This window comes from Lagenorhynchus albirostris, chromosome 6 (genome assembly GCF_949774975.1).
Source record: "Lagenorhynchus albirostris chromosome 6, mLagAlb1.1, whole genome shotgun sequence".
NCBI lineage: Eukaryota > Metazoa > Chordata > Mammalia > Artiodactyla > Delphinidae > Lagenorhynchus > Lagenorhynchus albirostris.
Window position 1 is genome coordinate 114792405 of NC_083100.1, and position 22101 is coordinate 114814505.

General features: G+C 39.9%; 1 protein-coding gene across 5 annotated transcripts in view; it reads right to left on the reverse strand.

Annotated features, from left to right (window-relative positions):
- Window positions 1–6766: 6766 nt before the first annotated feature.
- The window catches only part of IWS1 (interacts with SUPT6H, CTD assembly factor 1), a 44113-nt gene continuing 28778 nt past the window's right edge, over window positions 6767–22101 (reverse strand). For 3 of the 5 annotated variants that reach the window (XM_060153072.1, XM_060153074.1, XM_060153071.1), the window contains exons 8-14: window positions 21586–21668; window positions 19990–20119; window positions 18759–18876; window positions 15715–15826; window positions 15085–15141; window positions 11978–12089; window positions 6767–7134 (exon numbers count right to left, since the gene is read on the reverse strand). In XM_060153072.1, coding sequence (XP_060009055.1) covers window positions 7003–7134; window positions 11978–12089; window positions 15085–15141; window positions 15715–15826; window positions 18759–18876; window positions 19990–20119; window positions 21586–21668 — 744 coding nt within the window. In that variant the 3' untranslated portion in view covers window positions 6767–7002. Of the gene's footprint in view, window positions 7135–11354; window positions 11513–11977; window positions 12090–15084; window positions 15142–15714; window positions 15827–18758; window positions 18877–19989; window positions 20120–21585; window positions 21669–22101 lie in introns of all 5 variants that reach the window. The other 2 variants (XM_060153075.1, XM_060153073.1) reach the window with 1 other exon arrangement.

Here is a 22101-nt window from a genome sequence, read left to right on the forward strand (position 1 = left end):
GATAATTCTCTTGCTATATACAATAGGATTGTGTATTATCAAATTAAGAAGTTGAATTAGGCCACACTGCCAGAGTAGCTAGAAAAATAACTTTGCCAAATTAAAGTTAAAATACAAGTTGCTATTAGAGTGATTTTCAGGCCATCTGTTGAGTAAGAAATATCAGTGAACAGTAAGATCAGTGCCAGAGTCTAGGAATCATATGACTATAGCATATAATATAGGCAAGAATACACATTCATTAGGTATCATAGGTGTTCAATGATTTTAACCATAAAAGCAAGAGAATATTCAAGTAATATTAATAGACAGTAGAGGTGAACAAAAATTTTAGTCACTCTGTGATGAATGCTGTTGACAACAACAAAGTCATGGCTTTTTATTTCTGGGAAATGTTTTTTAAAAAATCCTCAACAAAATTTTAGCCAACAAATTCAATAGCACATAAAAGAATTATGCACCATGACCAAGAGGGATTTATTCTTTTTTAAAAAATAAATTTATTGGGCTTCCCTGGTGGCGCAGTGGTTGAGAGTCCGCCTGCCGATGCAGGGGACATGAGTTCGTGCCCCGGTCCGGGAAGATCCCACATGCCGTGGAGCAGCTAGGCCCGTGAGCCATGGCCGCTGAGCCTGCGCGTCCAGAGCCTGTGCTCCGCAGCGGGAGAGGCCACAACAGTGAGAGGCCCGCGTAACGCAAAAAAAAAGAAAAAATTTATTTATTTTATTTTTGGCTGTGTTGGATCTTCGTTGCTGCACGTGGACTTTTCTCTAGTTGCGGTGAGCCGGGGCTACTCTTTGTTGCGGTGCCCAGGCTTCTCGTTGCAGTGGCTTCTCTTGTTGCAGAGCACGGCCTCTAGCCGAGCAGGCTTCAGTAGTTGTGGTGCATGGGCTTAGTTGCTCCGCAGCATGTGGGATCTTCCTGGACCAGGGCTCGAACCCCTGTCCCCTGCATCGTCAGGCGGATTCTTAACCACTGCACCAGCAGGGAAGTCCATGAGGAATTTATTCTTAGAATCCAAGTATGGTTCAAAACACAAAAATCAATCAGTGTAACACATCACATTAACAGAATAAAGGGCAAAAACCACATGACCATCTCAACTGCTGCAGAAAAAGCATTTGACAAAATTCAACATCTTTTCATGATGAAAACATTCAACAAACTGAATAGAAGGAAACTATAACAACATAATAAAGGCCATACATGACAAGCTCACATCACACTCAATGGTGAAAGACTGAAAGCTTTTCCTCTAAGATCAGGAAAAATTAAGGATGCCTATTTTTGAGACTTCTAATCAAATGGTACTGGAAGTCCTAGCTAGAGCAATTTCACAAGAAAAAGAAATAAGTCAACCAAACTGGAAAGGAAGAAGAAAAATAATGTCTGCAGACATGCTCTTAAATACAGACATGCCAAAAGATTCTACACTCACACACCCACACACACCTGTTAGAATAAAACAATTCAGCAAAGTTGAACGATATAAAATTAATATGAAAAAACTTGTTGCATTTCTGCATGTTAACAATGAAAAATCCTAAAAGGGAATTAAGAAAATTCCATTTACAATAGCATCAAAAAGAATGCTTAGGACTAAGCTTAACCAAGGAGGTGAAAGACTTGTGCACCGAAAACGACAAAATGCTGCTGAAAGAAGTTAAAGAAAACAATACATGGAAAGACACCCTGTTGTTCATAGATTGGGAGATTCTTAGGATGTCAGTACTACCCAGAGTGATCTACCGAACCAATACAAACCCCATCAAAATCCCAATGATGTTTACTGCAGAAACAGTATAATTCATCCTAAAATTCATATGAAATCTCAAATGATCCCAAATAGCAAAAACAGTCTTGAAAAAGAATGTCGTAGGAGGACTCACACTTTCTGATTTCAAATTTTAATACTAAGCTACAGTAGTCAAAGAAGTATCAGACTGGCACAAAGACAAACATAGACTGATGGAGTCCAGAAATAACACATATGGTCAGACAATTTTTGACAAGGGTGCCAAGACCATTAAATGGGAAAGGACAATCTTTTCAACAAATGGTGTTGGAAAAACTAGATATTCACATGTCAAAAAAAAAAAAAGTTGTATGTTTACCTTATATCAAATGCAAGTTAACTCAAAATGGATCAAAGACCTAAAGTAAGAGATAAAACTCTTACAGGAAAACATAAGAAAAACTTCATGAATCATCAAAAAATCTACAAACAATAAATGTTGGAAGGGGTGTGGAGAAAAGGGAACCCTCCTACACTGTAAGGGGGGATGTAAATTGGTACAGCCATTATGGAGAACAGTATGGAGGTTCCTTAAGAAACTGAAAATAGAGCTACCATATGATCCAGCAATCCACTCCCAGGCATATATCTAGAGAAAGCCATAATTCGAAAGGATGCATGCACCCCGATGTTCATTGCAGCACTATTTACAATAGCCGGCACATGGAAGCAACCTAAATGTCCATCAACAGAGGAATGGATAAAGATGTGGTACATATATACAATGGAATATTACTCAGCCATAAAAAGGAATGAAATAATACCATTTGCAGCAACATGGATGGACCTAGAGGTTGTCATACTGAGTGAAGTAAGTCAGACAAAGAGAAATATCATATGATACTGCTTATATGTGGAATCTAAAAAAAGGGTACAAATGAACTTATCTACAAAACAAGGAGTTACAGATGTAGAAAACAAACTATGGTTACTGGGGGTAAGGGCAGGTGGAGGGATAAATTGGGAGATTGGGATGGACACACACACACTACTATATATAAAAGAGATAACTAATAAGGACCTACTGTATAGCACAGGGAACTCTACTCAATACTATGTAATGGCATTTAGGGGAAAAGAATCTAAAAAAGTGTATATATGTATATGTATAACTGACTCACTTTGCTGTATACCTGAAACCAACACAACACTGTAAAATAAAAATTTTAAAAAAAACAACACTGTTTTTGGAAAAGGCAAAAATAAAAACTGCATGGAAAAGGAAAAAAAAGAAGAAAAGCTTCATGACATTGGATTTGACAATAATTTCTTGGATACCACAAAAGCACAGCAATCAAAGAGGAAAAAGATAAATAGAACTACATCAAAATTTAAATCAACTGTGTGTCAGAGGGTACAATTAACAGAGCTGAAAATACAACCCAAGGAATGGGAAAAAATTTGCAAATCTTATGCCTGATAAAGAGTTATCCAGAATACATAAAGCACTCTGACAACTCAACAAGGAAAAACTTACTTTAAACTGGGCAAAGGATTTGAATAGATATTTCTTCAAAGAAGATACCCAAAGCACCAATAAGAATACAAAATGATACTCAATATCACTAATTATTAGGGAAATGCAAATCAAAATCACAATGAAATACTATTTCACATCCATTAGGATGGCTACTATCAAAAAACCAGAAAATAAGTGTTGGTGAGGGTGTGGACAAATCAGAACCCTTTTGTACTGTTGGTGAGAATGTTAAATGGTGCAGCCATTAAAAAAAATTAAAAATAGAATTACCAGGGACTTCCCTGGTGGTCCAGCAGTAAAGAATCTGCCTTCTAATGCAGGGGTCTCGGGTTCAATCTCTGGTCGGGGAACCGAGATCCCACATGCCACAGGGCAACTAAGCCCGCACGCCACAACTACTGAGACCACACACCTCAACAAGAGAGCCCACGTGCTGCAAACTACAGGGCCCACATGCCCTGGAGCCCGCACACCAGAACTAGAGAGAAGCACGCGCCACATTGAAGAGCCCGCGCTGAAACGAAAGATCCTGCATGCCTCAACTAAGACCCGATGCAGCCAAAAAAATAATTAAATAAAAAAAAAAAATAACTGGGGCTTCCCTGGTGGTGCAGTGGTTGAGAGTCCGCCTGCCGATGCAGGGCACCCGGGTTCGTGCCCCGGTCCGGGAAGATCCCACATGCCGCGGAGCGGCTGGGCCCGTGAGCCATGGCCGCTGAGCCTGCGCGTCCGGAGCCTGTGCTCCGCAACGGGAGAGGCCACAACAGTGACAGGCCCGCATACCGCAAAAAAAATTAAAAAAAAAATAATAATAAAGAAAAAATTTTAAAAATAGAATTACCATACGATCCAGCAGTTCCACTTCTGGCTATATACATGAAAGAATTTAAAGCAGAGTTTCAAAGAAATATTTGTATACCCATATTCATGGCAGCATTATTCACAATAGCCAGAAGGTGGAAGCAACCCAAGTGTCCATCAACGAAATGGATAGACAAAATGTGGTATATACATGATAGAATATTATTCGGCCTTAAAATAAAATTCTTTCACATGCTACCCCACAGGAGAACCTTGACGACATTTATGCTAACTGAATGAATGATCTAGTCAAAAAAGAATTATGTATGATTCCACTTACATGAGACATCTAGAGCAGTCAAAATCGGAGACAAAGTAGAATGGTGCTTGCCAGGCTTGGGAGAGAAGGGAATAAGGAGTTACTGTTCAATGGGTACAGCTTCACTTCTGCAAGCTGAAAAGATTTCCAGAGACGGAAGGCAGTGACTGTTGCACAACAAAGGGAATGCTTGTATCGCCACTAACTGGATATTGTCCTTTAAGATGGCAAATTTTATGTGTATTTTATATATTCACATACAACTAATTTCCCAAAATTAAAATTAATCAACAATTAAAACTGTTTCTTTTAATTGAAAAAAAAAAGTGATTCTGCACCACTACGTCCAAGTGGCCGAAGTTACCACCACCAACACTGGACAAACTAAAGGTCCTTGTTTTGGGGAGAAATATGCGTAAGTATTTGGGGATCAAGAGGCAAGCTGTCAGCAAATGTGGCAAAACGTTAACACTTCGTGTATATAGGTGAAGCGTATATGGGAGTTTCCACTTTTGCAACATTATTGTAAATTGGAAGTATTTCCAATTAAAAAAAAAAAGACTATTCTCAGCCAGTTTTGAGACTTAAAATGAACCACACAGCAATGGTAGTTTATACAGAAACCAGCAATTTTTTTAACATTCTGAATTCCCCAGGTATGATTATCACTTTAACACCTGGCACCATCAGTTTTACCCTACATAGGTGAAATTTTCAGATAACTGGAGCTTACCCCATTAAATGCCAGAATGGTGTATTAATAACTTTAAAGTCTTTTTTAAAAAGTACTATTTTACTTTTCTTGTTTAGAATTTTTAATGATCAGGGTCATCAACATCTGTTTCAGTAGATGGTTGTGTTTGTTTTGTTCTCACGAGTGTTTCTGAGGGTATTAATAAAAGCAAAAATGCCATTGCAGAAAATAGTTGTTTTTCCATCTCCATCTAGTGGTTAGCTATTACCTGATATCTTTATGTACCTGCTTTTTACAACTATCACATTTGTGCTTTTAAATTTGTTGAAAGTAAGGGTAAAGAGATCCTCATTTTTTTTATGAGTAAAGGGCACAAACTTCCTGATTTTTTTGGTTGTTCCAAGGCTTTATCGCCAGTAAGATTCTCACGTGTTTTTGAAAATCAATATTGCCAGATAACCCTTCTCCAGTTTGTATCATAAGATTTCTATAATTAAAATCAATTACTTACTCTTGGATTTAGTCATCTAGACTAACAAGAGACTTCTCATAAATAAGTCTGCAGAGACTAATAAAATGACTTTAAAGTATCACAAAAATAGAACAATATAGCCATAAGCAATATTATTCTCTATCCCAACGGCCCGGCTGCTTATCAGCAATTACAGTGATTTTTAATTATGTCCATGTTTCCTCTGAGACAGTATTTCTCAATCTTTTTCTTCAGATTGTAGGACCCCCCCAAGGAGAAAACAAATTTAATTTAAATCAAATAATTAAAAATTTCCCTAACGAGAAATACTAAGAAATGATTTTGTCAGCATTTTGTTTCAACCCCAGTAGGATACTGCAATTCAGTTCTGACACTGACCACCTGAAGTCATCGCTGGACTGCACAGGTGTAAGGGCTCAGTCCTCCGTGAGCTGCCTGCACTGGAGATGATGGCTGCAAGTGGAGTCCATCCCCACTTCTGACTGACTAGTTACTAGTTCTGACTAATTTGGGGGATCCCACAATCCCCTCACATTCAAGAATTTGCTAAAATGACTCAGAACTCAGGAAAGCACTGTGCTTAAAATTAGTTTTATTGTAAAGGATTCAAACGAGGAGTACCAGCCAAATGAAGACACACACAGGGTGAGGTGAGGTCTGGGAGGAAACACGGATCTTCTGCACCCTTTCTTTGTGGAATCAAGGCCCATCACCATTTCAGCACATTAGTGTGTTCACCAATCAGAGCCTCAGTGTCCAGAGTCTTTACCTGGGCTTCACTATTTGGACACGACTGATTACATCACTGGGCAACATGACTACGTCAATCTCCAGTACCCCCCAGCCCCCAGCCCATGAGGCCTGCCCAAAGTCCCGACCCTCTAATTACGTGGTAGGCCCTTTCTGGTGACCGGCCCCCACCTAAAGCTCTCCAGGGGTCTACCATGACTCACCTCATTCCCATCACAAAGACGTCCCTAGCACCCAGGAATCCCAAGGGTTGTAGGAGCTCATGGTCGGGAACCAAGGGTAACGACCAGACAAACCACACCACAGTTAGGCAGTCTACACTCTGAAGGGCCACAAACCACTGTAATACCTAAAATTTTTCTGCACTCACCAAGAACTAATTTTCACTCCCATGGAGAATGCATCCTCGAAGACAATGAAGAGACAGCCCCCCAAAACCAGAATGGAATTTTATTGTGTAAAGTTGATAGAAGTAGGACTAGTATTCTTCTGTACAAAGTGCACAACAAATGGTTTTAAATAAAACTGAGAGAAATGCAAGTCCTATGACAACATTTGATACAAGCTGAATCATTTACAGGTACACTAAAAAAGTTTTTAAAATATCATCTTTCTCCAAAGAGTCCATTGCGCATTTCTTAAGAGCAGAGATAGGGAACCTCCCAGGCAGTCACAAGGGCATTTTATTGCCCTCGATGCTGATTTTTACTGCGTGTGCAGATCTGCTTTTTTTCCTGATGTCTGTGAACTTTCTCATCTGTTTATCCAGTCGACTGATACCCTTCTTGGAGGTCCCCTGAAACTAAGAGTGGGGTAAAAATTAAAGAGCAAATTATTGAAACACATACACTTAGTTTTGTCTTTCGTCTTCTTTTATCTGAAAGTCAGCAGACAGAAGAGCTCCCAGCTCTGGAATAACCAGAATAAGCTTTGGTGACCTCAGGAACAGAGCAAGTATACACAGCAGTGTTTGAAAAGCATATTAAACTCTCTCAATGGAGAATAATTTTGTTCTTATCTGTGCCTTACTTTCAAATTTTGCCTCTAGTCCACGGAAATTTGCTAGAAGAGAGAAAGGGGGGTTAAAACTGAAACTACGATCCCCCTAATTCCATCAGGTTACATTTTGACTGTATGCTTCTCCCTTTCAAAGACCAAATGTGGAGGTGACCGCTTGACACATACACCTTCAAACAGTGCTGGCATAAAAAATAATGATCTTCTAAGGCAAGGAAAGTCATCGAGAAAAAGCCTGAAGCATAATGAATGAGTTTAGAACCGCTAGGTGCTTGCTGGAACTCTAGTTTCCGATTAGAAACTAGTCAGGGTTCTGTAACCCTGTACAAATGATGCCCCTTGTGTGAACTACTTCCAGGACTGCTGGGAGAAGTGAATAAGATAATAATAACAAATACAAGCACAGAGGCTAGCACAGAATCGGCGCTCAAAACAAAAGTAGCTATTATTGCTATTACTACTACTTTGCAATCAATTAGTTTGACACAAAAAGAAAAGTAAATTAATTCTCTTGAACCAAGGGGCTTATACTTCTTGCATCTCTTTCTGCTTGCCCTTTATGTTTAAAGGTTTGCTTGTTAGGTAATTTCTCTTCTACTTTGAAAAGACTGTGTCTTGAAAAGGTGTGGTCTCCAAGAAATTGACACCTTTTAGAAATGTTGAAAAGGCCTGCCATTTATGTCAGATCAGGGCAAACTCTTCTTGCTGGCTACAGTAATCTAACAATTCCAATCTTTACGACTGTCGAGTGGTTAAAAAAGATGGGATTTTCTAATTCTTCTCCCCAGATGTTTACTACTGAATCACCTGTGAAGCTCAATTCAAAGAATGCTAAAATAAGGTGGAGACTAGGAGACACTCTAGGGTCGGTACCAGTGTGGTGAAGTTCTTTTGAGTTGGGGAGACCTCCCCCAAGCCTTATCTCACCTCTCGACTCGTCTTCCACCTCAGTTATAAGCAAAGACCTCTAAGTCATTCTTGAACAAGAGCTGCATTGATCATCCATCCTAGATTTTCTACATACATCCAATTCCAAATATTATTTTATATCAATTTTAATCCTGGGCACTAGTACTCTAAGGGAGCATAAAAATTCATTATCAGATGAGAAAGTTATGCGACTATCACCCTATGCATGCAATACCCCAGATTTCTAGACAGTCCCAAACATCTGACTTCCTTTTAGACAATGTGCCCTGATTTTTAGTAGCTGCAATCAGTCCACAACGGAAGCCTTAGCTGCTCAGATCTCTGCCAACTCCCAGCAGCTCTACCCCTCAGCCTGGACTTCTCCTTGTCCACTCCCAGGACCTTCTCTAATAATTTGACCCTCCAGCCTCAGCAACTGGGACATGCCCAGGCTGCGCTGATCTACTCCTAGTTACAGCTTGTATGACTTGTATCTGGCAGATGCCTGGTTACCCCAAGCCTGAAAACACACAGAACTGAGTATCTAGCCTATCAAATTCAATGACTTCTCTCTTGATTTGTCAACCCTACACCACTTCCTTAGGACAGTAAAGCTGTATGCTGCACTGCTTTATCAGTGAAAAACCAAAAGTAGCCTAAAAGATTAGCAAGATGGGTTTGCTTAAAAAAATATGGTACAATCATATTACAACACAATATTAAGTCACTGAAGGATGTTAACTCAAATGAATTATTACCATGTTTAGTAAAACACAAACCCAACAAGGTATAAATGAGTATGATCACAATTTTGATTAAAAGTTAAAAAACAAAAACAAAAAAACACCACCACCTCCAACAAAACCCTCTCCAAACCAGTAATAATGTTTATGTACACATATATAAAGGACTGGAAAGAAACAACCCAAAATGTTAATATTAAGGTGCGGGGGATTACAAGTGACATTAATTTTATTTGTGCTTTTCGTATTTAAAAGTTTATATAAAAACATGCACTGCTTGTGCCATTTTAATGTTATTTTAAAAGCATTCCATGGAAAAAATTAGCATATAAACATACAATGTAGCACAAGTTACTGCATTATTTAGAAGCGAAAAATCAGAAACCATAGAGGAATGAATAAACAAATTATATATTCACATGATAGACTATTATGCAGCCATTACAAATGATAACTCTATAAGGCGGTTTAATGAAAAGTGATCAAAATTCTATACAATATAATTTTAATTATATTAAAGTATCAATAGAAAACAAGGCAAAAATTTTATCAAATTGCTTTTGAGTGGTGAGTGATTTTTCTCTTTATAATCTCAAAATTTTCTACAATTGTAAGCAGAAAAAACTAAGTTTAAAGCATTACTGAAAATACATGTAACACATCAAAATTGTTAACAGTGGTGACTTACACAGAGGAAGAGCAGGACTTGGGGAGTGGGGTTTATTCTCTAGTATATTTACTCTCGTAATTTCAAAAATAAAAATTACATTTAAAACAAAAAGGGTTTCACTTGAAAGCCATTTACTCACTCCAATTTTCTTCTTGGGAAACATGTTTTCTAGTAACACTCATTAGTGTCTGTGCAATGTGAAAGCCTTGAGTGCATATGTAAGGAAACTTCTTGAACAGGAAAACAGTGTCAGGTGGTTTAAGGACAATTTACTGAAATGTAACATGGGACTACCAGCCCCCAAAACATGCCTTATTATTATTTTTCTTTTTTTGACAGAGCTCTGTAAGCCAGACACAGGCCAAGATAAATACCCGACCGTTTTGATCTGGGGAGTGTTGGGGATGAAGGAGAAGAACTCTGCTTAAATTCCCCTCTCATCACGCTGGCCACCTCTTGCTCTAGCAACAGGCTGGGCCACCTCTGCCCACCTCCCCATCACCTACAGGGAGGGTGGGATCAGAACCAGCAACACCAGCAGACAGGCACACGCCCTTCCAAAGAAGACTGGCCACTAGGGATTTTTTATTACGTTTTTCACTGCCCTATTATAGTTCTTGATTCTCAAAATAGTGTGCTGGGGTAGAAAATGTATTACGAAAGAGAGGAATAAAAGGATGGAAGAGACAGTGAGAAAAGTAAAGGTAAAGACAAACAGGGGTGGTGGGGGGGAAGGAGGGATATCAAGGGACATGGAAATGGAAAGAAGAAAAAAGGGAGGAAGGGGACTTCCCTAGTGGTTAGGATTTCATGTTTTTCACTGCCGTGGCCCGGGGTTCAATCCCTGGTCAGGGAACTGAGATCCCGCAAGCCCTGAGGTGTGGCCTAAAAAAGGGGGGGTGGGAAGAAAAAAGGGAAGGAAGTAGAGGTGAAGAAATTCTTAGCACTGAACCAGTGCTCTTCTACCCTTTATTTATTCTCATTAAGTAAGACTGTATGCTTTGTTTTGATAGTAGCTTAACAACAAAGTGAAACGGCAGGCAGGTGAGTGTGTCTGTGGAAACAGCTGCCAAAGCAGGGGTGGCGGAGGAGTCACAAAAGGAAGGCAACACACTCAGACAGATGCTCAGGAGGGCACTGCCGCAGAGGCGCCACCGTTAACCTCCGAGCACAGCAGGTCAGTGAGTCTGGCTTTATGAATGTTTCCAAGTCGTCTTCATTTCCGACCATGAACTGAATATGTATTAATTAAATTTATCTCCTAAATATTCAGTGTCAGGCTTTATGCAGTGAGCCCTCAAATGCAGTTACTGAGCCACTGACAACAGGAAAAGAAGCCACCTCCCTTTCACCAAGACGTTACTAACCAATCACATGCCTGTAAGGGAGACCACTCGGATTCCAGGCCCTAACAAAAACCTTTTTAATAAAAAGGGTACCAGTCAGAAAGACCAAAATGCCTAGCCGTGAGGTAATTATCTATTAGTCTCTAGGAAGGGAATCCCGTATCAATTTCTCAGTATTCAAGAGGACTAGAATGTCACTAAGTGCCTGTTAGGGTCATTATTTCATGAACTAAAAGTGGTCCTGGCCTTTTCTGGTTAAGAAAGCACACACACACTGTTTTCACTCTAGCTGCTGACAACTCAAGCCCATGCACAGAGCATGCTTCCTTGGGGATACCTCCCGGACACGCTCTGGTAGGGCCAGGCCTACAGGGGCATCCTGTTGCCTTCAATGCTGAACTTGACAGCACGGTGCACTTTGCTGAGTCGTTTCTGTTCTGCAAATCGCCTCTTATGCTTTTCCAATCGGCTTAGGCCCTTTTTAAGAATACCAGGCTAGAAAGAGTAGTTTGAACGGAGAATAAAAAAAGATTACTGAGAAGCAATAAGGATCACCGAATAGTATTTACAGTGATGGCAGAAGTGTCTACCCTAATAAACACTTCACAACAGAATTACTTAAAACAGCTGAATAGAAAGGGAGGGGTAGGTTGCAGAAGCAGGTGAGTTTTGTTTCTCAGGGTTCTTAAAAAAAAAACGACTGTACCAAAACACTCTAGGCTTCAAGATTCAGTTGAAATAAAGGGATTAATAAGAGGAAACTTCCCAACTTGATAATGTTTCTTTAAGTCTGAAGTAAACCTCATCAGCAATAAGTGATCTGGCTAGATAAGTGACCAGAAAATAGCTCTCGTCAAATCAGATAAACCTTAAGAGCTGTTAAGGGTTATTGAACACGAAGTAAAAGATGAACAGTAATCTGCATTTCAGATCCACCTTGCTGTCCCCCTGCTTGCTTACCCTGGACGACTCCATTTCCACATTCCACTTGGGCCTGACAACATAGTCCTTGTTCGAGGGCATGGGGACCCTTGCCCGGGCACAGAATCCAGGATCTCCAGGTCTAAGAGCCCTGAGAATAGGAAGAAGAGCATGCTGCTTATGTAGCCGACCACACCCGGGTCCATCCCATTCGGCTGCATATCTGTGTCAAACCTCCTCTGCCCTCCCGAAGTCACCCGCTCCAGCATCCTGCTGTCTGTCTTAGATGGCCTCATCATCACTCACACTGCTGTACCAAAGGCTCAACTTCCCCCTCAAAGCCAATTTCCTCTGCATTTTCAGGACTCCTTTTCACCTCTCCTCAGCTTCAGATATAATCGCATCTCTCCTTTCTAAGGCTGGTTCCTCCATCAGGACTCTGAATCTCAATTTCTCTGGGCTAATAGTCACTCACGTGTTCACTTGTGAGGTGAAAAACCAGGGAGTCAAAATGACCCCCCAGACTGAGTATGCCCATAAAGCAGTTTACATGGTTTTGCATATGCAACTCATACAGTAATTTTTTGGTCTGTTTCTTGTTTTTAAAAAAGTTCGAGATAATTATAGATTCACATGCAGTTGCAAGAATTAATGCAGAGAGATCCAGTGTCTCTCCCAAAGGTAACAACATGCAAAAACTATAGTACAATATTACAACCAGGATATTGATGTTGCTATAATCCATCAACTTTTATTTACATTTCCCCAGTTTTACGTGCACTCATTTATCTGTGTGTGTGTGTACTTAGTTCTATGCAATTTTATCATGTGTGTAAGTTCGTGTATCCACCACAGGATCCCTCCTATTGCCCTTTAGTAGACATGTCCACCTCCCTACTCCATTTGCCCAGTCCCCAGCCCCTGGTGACCATGAATCTACTAATTTCTGTAATGGTGGCATTTGAAGAATGTCATATAAATGGAATAATACACCATGTAACGTTTAGAAACTGGCTTTATCCACTCAACATAATGCCCTTGAGGATCCAACCAAGTTGTCACAGCTATCAATATTTTGTTCCATTTAATTGCTGAGCAGTACTCTATGGTATGAATATACCATGGTCTGTTGAACCATTCACTTGCTGAAGGACATCTGGGTTGTTTCCAGTTGTGGACTATTACGAATAAAGCTGTACTACGAATGGACAGGTTTTTGCACAAACATAAGTTTTCATTTCTCGGGGATAAATGCCTAAGAATCTTGTGCAAGTGCTGGGTTGTACGGTGGTTGCATGTCCAACCTTACAAGAAACTGCCGAACTATTTTCCAGGGCAGTTGTACCATTTCACCCCGCAGCAATGAATGAGTGATCTAGTTTCTCTGCAACCTTGCCAGCACTGGATGGCATCACATACAGTAACTTTTATGTGCAAATTTGAGAACTATCGTGCTAGACTAACCTAAGACTATCATTCTTCAAAAGTAAAGCCTATTTGATGTCTGGGAATTCGAATCATTCAACCTTCAGGTAACTAACCACCTCAGTGGTAAACGGAGGGTGGGTATTTGCGGGGGGTGGGGGAAGAAGAGGAAGAGAAGGCTAAAAAATTCTGAAATTGCTTCTATTCCCTTGTATGGTTTACTCCATTCTTAGTATCAAGCTTCTGTAACTTTCATATACATTAACTGACTAGAAAATCTCCCACAACTCTTATTTTTCCCCTGAAGCCACTGTCAGCACACCTGTCCACGAGCAAACGACACTTGCTCCCTCTAGCTCATTTCTCGTTCTCCTTTTGCGATCTGGGTGCTGCCTGATTGCCAGCCCTCATTGCACAAACCCCCATGAAGCCTACCCCCATGGCCCCCTCCAGCGTGGCCTCATTCTCCTCTGGGTTCTCCTCCAACGTGTAGGACCACATCTGCTCGGTGGCCTTCACTGGCTACACCCCTTTTCAAAGGGTTCAGTTTATTTCTTACTCTATACTCTCTTTTTTTTTTTTTTGCGGTACGCGGGCCTCTCACTGCTGTGGCCTCTCCTGTTGCGGAGCACAGGCTCCAGACGCGCAGGCTCAGCAGCCATGGCTCACAGGCCCAGCCGCTCCGCGGCATGTGGGATCTTCCCGGACCGGGGCACGAACCTGCGTCCCCTGCATCGGCAGGCGGACTCTCAACCACTGCGCCACCAGGGAAGCCCACTCTGTACTCTCTTGAGTCAACAATCTTTTCTACGGAGGTAACTATCAAATCTATGTCTCTAGCCCAAATTCCAGTTCTAAGCACAGGATAATTATAGGACTATCTCAGTCACCTTACATTTAATATGCTCAAAACAGACATCATCTATGTTTTCACGTCTACTCCTCCTCTCCACTCTAGTGAAGGGTAATACCATCATCTCAGTTGCTTAAGTTTAAAATTCTGGGTGGTATCTTCAACTCTAGCCAACTTCTCGCCCACCCAGCCAGACTCCTGGCAGTTGCACACCTGCGAGGGCTCCTCATCCTTCTGCTTCTCCGTTACAGCCTCAGTTTAGCTGTATCACTGCCTTCAGTTCCTCTGCCCTGCAACCCATCCTACATCGTGCTACCAGCAGAAGCATTCCAAATCAAGCTGACGACTTCACGTCCATGCTCAAAAACTTTCTAGGAAACCACAAAGAGAAGTGAGAATTCCTCATTTGACTTAAAGCACTTCAGAATTTGGTCAACAACTGCATTTCCAACCTTATCTTCCACCACCTCAGGCACCATACTACTGCCCGACTATTTGCCATCCCTAAAACAGGCCTTGCGTGCTTACCCCACATCTTTGCTTAAGCTCTCCCCTTTGCCTACAATCCCTCTAAAGACTTTCTGAGAGAATGGACTACTTTTAGTTTGATTCTGTATTTTCAGAGTTTACCAGAGAGTCCAGCACATAGCAAGCAGCAACAAAATCTTTACTGAATGAACTATTTCTCAATATTCTTGTAACCTCCAGGGTACCCACAGAATGTGAATATTCAATAAATACTACACTAGGAATCATCCCCTGCTAATGTGAACAGAGCATCATTTCATTTGCTATATTTCTTAAAACAAAGCAGCAAGCAGAACATTCCCAATACAGTCTACATTGAAAATCAATACAAAACTCTTACTTTTCCTCGCCTGTCAGCACCTTTTCCAAATCTCTTCGGGGTGTCTGACCACCAGTGCTGGGAAAAAAGTAATTGATGAGTTATTAGGAAATGTCAGGACCTTATAACTAAGGAAAAAAGAGCAAAATGAAATCTCAAACTTAGACCACCATTAGGTCCTTTACACTGGATCAGGGAAAATAATTCCTAATATTGTATTATAAAAGTACTACTTATTTTAATGATCATTTGCACACCAGGTTTCACTCACCTGTAATGACCCTGCCATCTTGGATGCAACTACATCCAGTTTATTGATACAAATCGAAATTTTTTTTTTCTCTTAAGGATCTGGAAATGGGACTGAGAAAGTTTTTTCTGCAAGAGGCTGAAACAACCTAAGCAACCTCCAGAACGGTGGCAGAGGCCAGATCCAACCAGAAAAGCCTGGGAGGGGAGCGGGTGTGGAGCGTCACTGTACACTACCACATTTAAACTAAAAAGTATCATGAACTACAAGACATATCAAGCAGAGGAAAGACAAAATCCTACCATCTTGTAGGTTTCTTAATGATCTTAATTACCAACCCCCGCCCTGAGTTATCGCAACAATAACGTTTACTACACTTACTCATACCTGTTCCCTCCTACCTGTTCATTCTTCGCCGTTGAGGCATCTGTTCTAGGTCTCTCTGCTCCCTTTCTTCTCTTGTCATTCCTTTGTAGTTTGAGGTAAGACCAAATATAGGCCGAGACCATTCATCTACAACAGAGAAAAATTAATTATTTAGCCCATAAAGTAGCATTTCTACTACCATTCTTTGAAATAATCATACCCTAGTGTAAAGTCATATTCTAGGCATTAAGAACATTCTTTCCTTAAAGATAACATTATTTCAGGACCATCTGTAGAATAAACACAGCATGATACCAGCATCACAACTAGCTCCAGTTGATTCAGAAAATTCAACATAAAAAGATCACTTAAACCTGTAATCACCACAGAGGCTTAAAGAAAGTAACATCTAACTCACTTTGAAGGTCATCAACTAGCTGTGTTATTTCATAAAGACAGTTTAATTTCTAAATTTAGTCTCTTGAAAACAGAAAATCTTTTGTTTTTTTTTTAAATTGAAGTATGGCTGATTTACAATATTTAGTTTCAGGTGTACAGCATAGTGATTTTTTTTTTTTTTTTTTTTTTTGCGGTACGCAGGCCTCTCACTGTTGTGGCCTCTCCTGTTGCGGAGCACAGGCTCCGGACGCGCAGGCTCAGCGGCCACGGCTCACGGGCCCAGCCGCTCCACGGCATGTGGGATCTTCCCGGACCGGGGCACGAACCCGTGTCCCCTGCATCGGCAGGTGGACTCTCAACCACTGCGCCACCAGGGAAGCCCGTGATTCTTTTTTTGGCAGATGCTTTTTCCATTATAGGTTATTATCCCCTGTGCTATATAGTGTATCTTTATTGCTTATCTATTTCACGTATAATATTTTGTATCTGCTAATCCCATACTCCTAATTTGTTCCTCCCCGCTTCTCTCTCCCCTTTGATAACCGTAAGTTTGTTTTCTATGTCTGTATGTCTGTTTCTGTTTTGTATACAGATTCATTTGTATTATTTTCTAGATTCCACATATAAGTGATATCATATAGTACTTGTCTTTGTCTGACAAGTACTATATGATATCACTTATATGTGGAATATATATTTCACTAAGCACAATATTCTCTAGGTCCAACCATGTTGCTGCAAATGGCAATATTTCATTCTTTTTTATGGCTCAGTAGTATTCCATTGTATATATGTACCACATCTTATTAAGCCAACTGTCTGTTGATGGGCATTTGGATTGCTTCCATGTCTTGGCTATCATAAATAATGCTGCTATGAACATTGGGATACATGTACCTTTTTGAATTAGAGTTTTCATTTTTTTTCTGGATATATATCCAGGAGTGGAATTGCTGGATAGTATGAAAGTTCCACTTTTAGTTTTTTAAGGAAATTCCATATTGTTTTCCATAGTGGCTGCACCAATTTACATTCCCACCAATAGTGTAGGAGGGTTCCCTTTTCTCCACACCCTCTCCAGCATTTATTAGTTGCAGACTTATTGATGATGGCCATTCTGACTGGTGTGAGGTGATACCTCACTGTGGTTTTGATTTTCATTTCTCTCATAATTAGCAATGTTGAGCATCTTTTCATGAGCCTGTTGGCCGTCTGAATATCTTCTTTGGAGAAATGTCTATTTAGGTCCTCTGCCCATTTTTTTAATGGTTTTTTTTTTTGATATTGAATTGCATGAGCTGTTTGTATATTTTGGATATTAACCCCTTGTTGGTCACATCATTTACAAATACTGAAAACAGAAAATCTTGAAATTCCTCTACTTTCTTACTCTAACCAAAAACAACTCCCTTATTACTTGTCAAAATGGTCTAAATCTTTAAAAATTACATTTTGATAGTGCAGATGTAGGGTCTGTACTTCATTAAGTCTAAGAAAGCTGCCAAGGTGATCACACAAAAAGTACTACATGCGCACTGTTTAGCCAGTAAAAGTCTTAGGTGCCAGCTGATGTCTTTGTTCTTATCACTGCATTGTACCAAAGTAAGAAAGGACCTTTACAGACAGAACACAGGTGTTGTCAAACTAAGAAGGACGCAAGGAGTCTCAGGGGAGTCTATATCTCTTTAAAAACTGACCGCTGTCCCCAACCCTGGATTCAGAATCACCTGTAGTACATGACAGGTACCAGTGGGAACAGTTTGCTTCTCTCTTGCCTAGGGCAAAAAGAACGTCGAGAACCACTGCATCAAATGCTTATTGTTTAATAGGCAATAAACTACAGATTATTAATAAGATCGAAGATATAATACTTCTCTAGTTTATAAAAAAAATTAAATTTCTCGAAAGGCTTTTGATAGTCTTAAACATTCAACAGAAAAATAACTACTGTATTCAGATACAAAAGTAGTTACTATTTCAAATTAGTGTTGAAGTTTAAAAATTTCTTTCCAACACAAAGCACAGGAAGAGTTAAGGAGGAGGATGAAGACGCATGTGGTGTTCATAAACAATATGGCAACTGAGTAAATGAACTTCAGTTAGATTCCTCTGGATTTTGCTGTTATCATTAAGTAATAACACAAAGGCCTTGGAGACCATTATAAAAATAACAACAATAGCAGCAGTGGCTAACATTTCTTGAAGACTTACTGTATTCTAGGCACCATGCTTTACATACACCTTCTCACTTATTCTTTAAGACAACCCAAACTAAACACATAATTCTCTGTTTCACAGAGGAGGAAACCAAGGCTTAGAGCTTAAATCACTAGCCCAAGGATATGCAGTAAGGTAGGTGGTAAATCTAGGATTTGAACCCAGGTATGACCGACTCCAGGGCCGACATTCTAATCCCTCTCTCTCTACATGCTCCTGATCCATGATTAGAAAATGCATCATTTTACTTGTTATATACTGGATAGCATACTTAAATATACTGAGAAGCATTTTAAGTCTAAGGGAAAAAAGCTTAGTACCTATAAGAAGGTATCAAAAAATTTTCCTACTCCATTTCATTGACTCATTTTAAATGAAAATCAGTAAAAATATAGTTAGCTTTTATATATACATGTCTCTGTATATACATAAACACACCAAACAAAAAGTAAAATGTACATACTGATTAATTTCCCTGCCATGTCCTTGTTGGACCTTGATTCCTTGGGGTGTTTATAAAGATACATCACTGCTCGTCCAATCCCACTATGCTTCAGGGTCTCCTGGCTCACACTAGGTAGCTGGGGAACATAAACACAGACATACATATTAATCATTCTGAAGCTGGGAGTCCTGCCAATCTACTCTAGTGGGCCTGCAAGACCTGGTTCATTCACAATAGAACAAATAACAAAAAAGTTATATTTTCAAGGATCTATGGACACTGAACACAAAGACACTTTGTGTTTACATCAGTAGTTGAGAGTTCAGTACTACCACTGAGTTGAAGTAAAACTTAAGTGTGAGAAAGTGTGAACTAAGCATCCTCAGAGGTGAGCAGCTCAATAAATCAAGGGTCCTCTCAGGCCTCTGAACCAAACAGACCTAAGTCTGAACCCAACCACAGCCATCTGCTAGCTATGTGACCTTGGACAAGACATTTAACTTCTCTGAGTCTTAATTTCCTCATCTGTAAAATGGAGATAATACACCTACCTTGCAGGTTTGTTGTGAGGAATAAATGAACCTATATATTTAAAAAACACCTGGCACGTAGCAGGTTCCTCGGGAATTCCTTCAGAAGTTAAGTAGCTTGCCCAAGGTGTCTCAGCCACATAAAGGTGGCCCAGATCAAGATTCAAATGCATGCTTATCTGAAGCTGAAGCTGATGCTCCTTCTACTTCAAGTGCCTCCTTACAACATGTCCACTACTATACTACTCTTCTCAGATAAACCAGAGCTACTCCAAGATCTTTATTCCTTCAATACCACAGTCACATGAAGTTTTAAAAGGCCTTCCTTTTTTTTTTTCTTGTGGTACACGGGCCTCTCACTGTTGTGGCCTCTCCCGTTGCGGAGCACAGGCTCTGGATGCCCAGGCTCAGCGGCCATGGCTCACGGGCCCAGCCGCTCCGCGGCATGTGGGATCTTCCCGGACCGGGGCACAAACCCGTGTCCCCTGCATTGGCAGGCGGACTCTCAACCACTGCGCCACCAGGGAAGCCCAAAGGCCTTCCTTTTATGCTCATTTTATTTGGTATGTTCCTAATAAACACACCTAATAAAACTCCTCTTCTGATAGGCTGTGGCAGAGAGAATATACAAATATATGGCAAAATACAGAGGTTACGATAATACAAACAACAGTAGATAACTAATGAAGAGCAAACAAGTCAGATTATCTGCCTCTGACCTCTTGCAGAATCTTCAACAGCTCTTCTCGAATCTTTAGTGCCGGCAAACTCCTATCTGGTAGAGGGGAGAGCCATTCTTTGATGGCAGACATCACACCACTGTCAATAAATGTTTCTTTAAGGTCCTGCCTGTAATAAGAGGAAGAATTAAAAAAAAAAAAGTCAAGTCTATGAATGTTGATTCTATTGTAGCTTCCTTTGGATTTTCTTACAGATTTAGTGATGTTTCCAAAAACTGCTTTTAAAAACTGACTCATATACATTATTTACTGAGCACCTATTCATAGACTTCAACAGCCAATATGAAATTTAGTTCCTATTTTCAAGAAACAAACAGACTTGATAGGTAAAGATGATGTGTTAAAGGAAAAAAACCCACCAAATTGCAAAAGGTAATGCTGATATGAATGGTACAGACTGTAAGAATAATGAGTTTTAATTATTACAGCTAAGAAAAAAAAATGTTTTATCTATGAGAATAGTGATCCTCAAACTGTTTCAAGCAAGACAGAACCCAGAATTGTGCTATTCTTGCAGGACACCAGGGAGAATACCATTCTCCTAGCAGAAAAAAAATCCCAATGAATACTGATACTATTCAAATTCCATTTTATGTACTAGAATCACTTATGGTAACAGGGAACATGACATTATATATATGAAATCTGGCACAGATAATTTTTTCCGTTGGGATGGAGGTAGCAATCTTCTAGTAGAAAGTCCTAGACCACATGGCTGGCTCATTGGTGTACTAATGTACTTCTTTAGCCATCAAAAGAAGGCTACTGCTGAGTTCAAGGAGAAATCAAAGTTGCTCAGGAACGTGAGCAAAGCAATGAAAAGAACCTGCAGAAGGACCAGTGACATAATTCATGATATAACAGGACACATGAGTCTTATTCAATATGTGCTTCAAGTAGTCTCCCAGCATTTTTGCTCTGTTCTCAATCACATTGGGAAAAAAGATGCAATTTTACCAGACTCTAAACAGTCTATAAAGAACAAAATAAGTGGTTTCCAAGTTTTTCTTTCATTAATATCAGTTTGCTATTTGTTCTGTTTGCATCATGCATCAAAGTGTAAGAAAAATTTGCGATGAAGTAATAATCTAGGAAATTCTATTCATTATTATTTTTCTGTAGGTTGACAGAAGGCAATCATTCTTTAATCTCTCTAGAATACTAATGCATAGCTTGAATATCATTCCATTAAAAGGGAACACTTTTTCGGACTTCCATGGTGGCACAGTGGTTAAGAATCCGCCTGCCAGTGTAGGGGACACGGGTTTGATCCCTGGTCCAGGAAGATCCCACATGCCGTGGAGCAGCTAAGCCCATGCGCCACAACTACTGAGCCTGGGCTCTAGAGCACGCGAGCCACAACTACTAAAGCCTGCGCACCTACAGCCCATGCTCCGCAACAAGAGAAGTCACGGCAATGAGAAGCAAGCACACCGCAATGAAGAGCAGCCCCTGCTCGCTGCAACTAGAGAAAGCCCGCGTGCAGCAACGAAGACCCAATGTAGTCAATAAATAAATAAATAAATAAATAAATAAATAAATGGAAACACTTTTCCAAGGAAACAGAATACTTACTTCTTAAGGTGCATGACCACAGTAGGTAATAATGTTAATTTTTTCAGTGCTGGCTTTTTTTGATTATTCAACTGTCTGTCTTCCTATCCAGGAAGAAAAAGATTGAAAAAAAAAAAAGGAAAAAAGGGCAATTGTTAATAGTGAATTATAACCACTATAATTCTAAACTTTAAATATAATAAAGCAGCAATTTCTCTGAGACACTACAGTTTTTCCTACAAGAAAGAATAATTACATAAAGAATAGACTTTCTGCAGAGCCAAAACCCACAAAACTATTAGAATAACTAGTTTTAACAACTACAAATAGAGAGGAACAATTTTAATTTAAAATATTGGCATAACTATCAAGTTTTCAGAGTTCATTCAAGGTACAAATTATACATGGAAAAATTTGGTTTATCATCAAGAATAATTTTGCAGCTATGGGGCCTGTAAGAAAGATAAAAGAATATGTTATTAAAGAAGAGTTTTAGTATTTGCTTGGGTATTTTTTCCCTAGTTTTTTTTTTTTTTT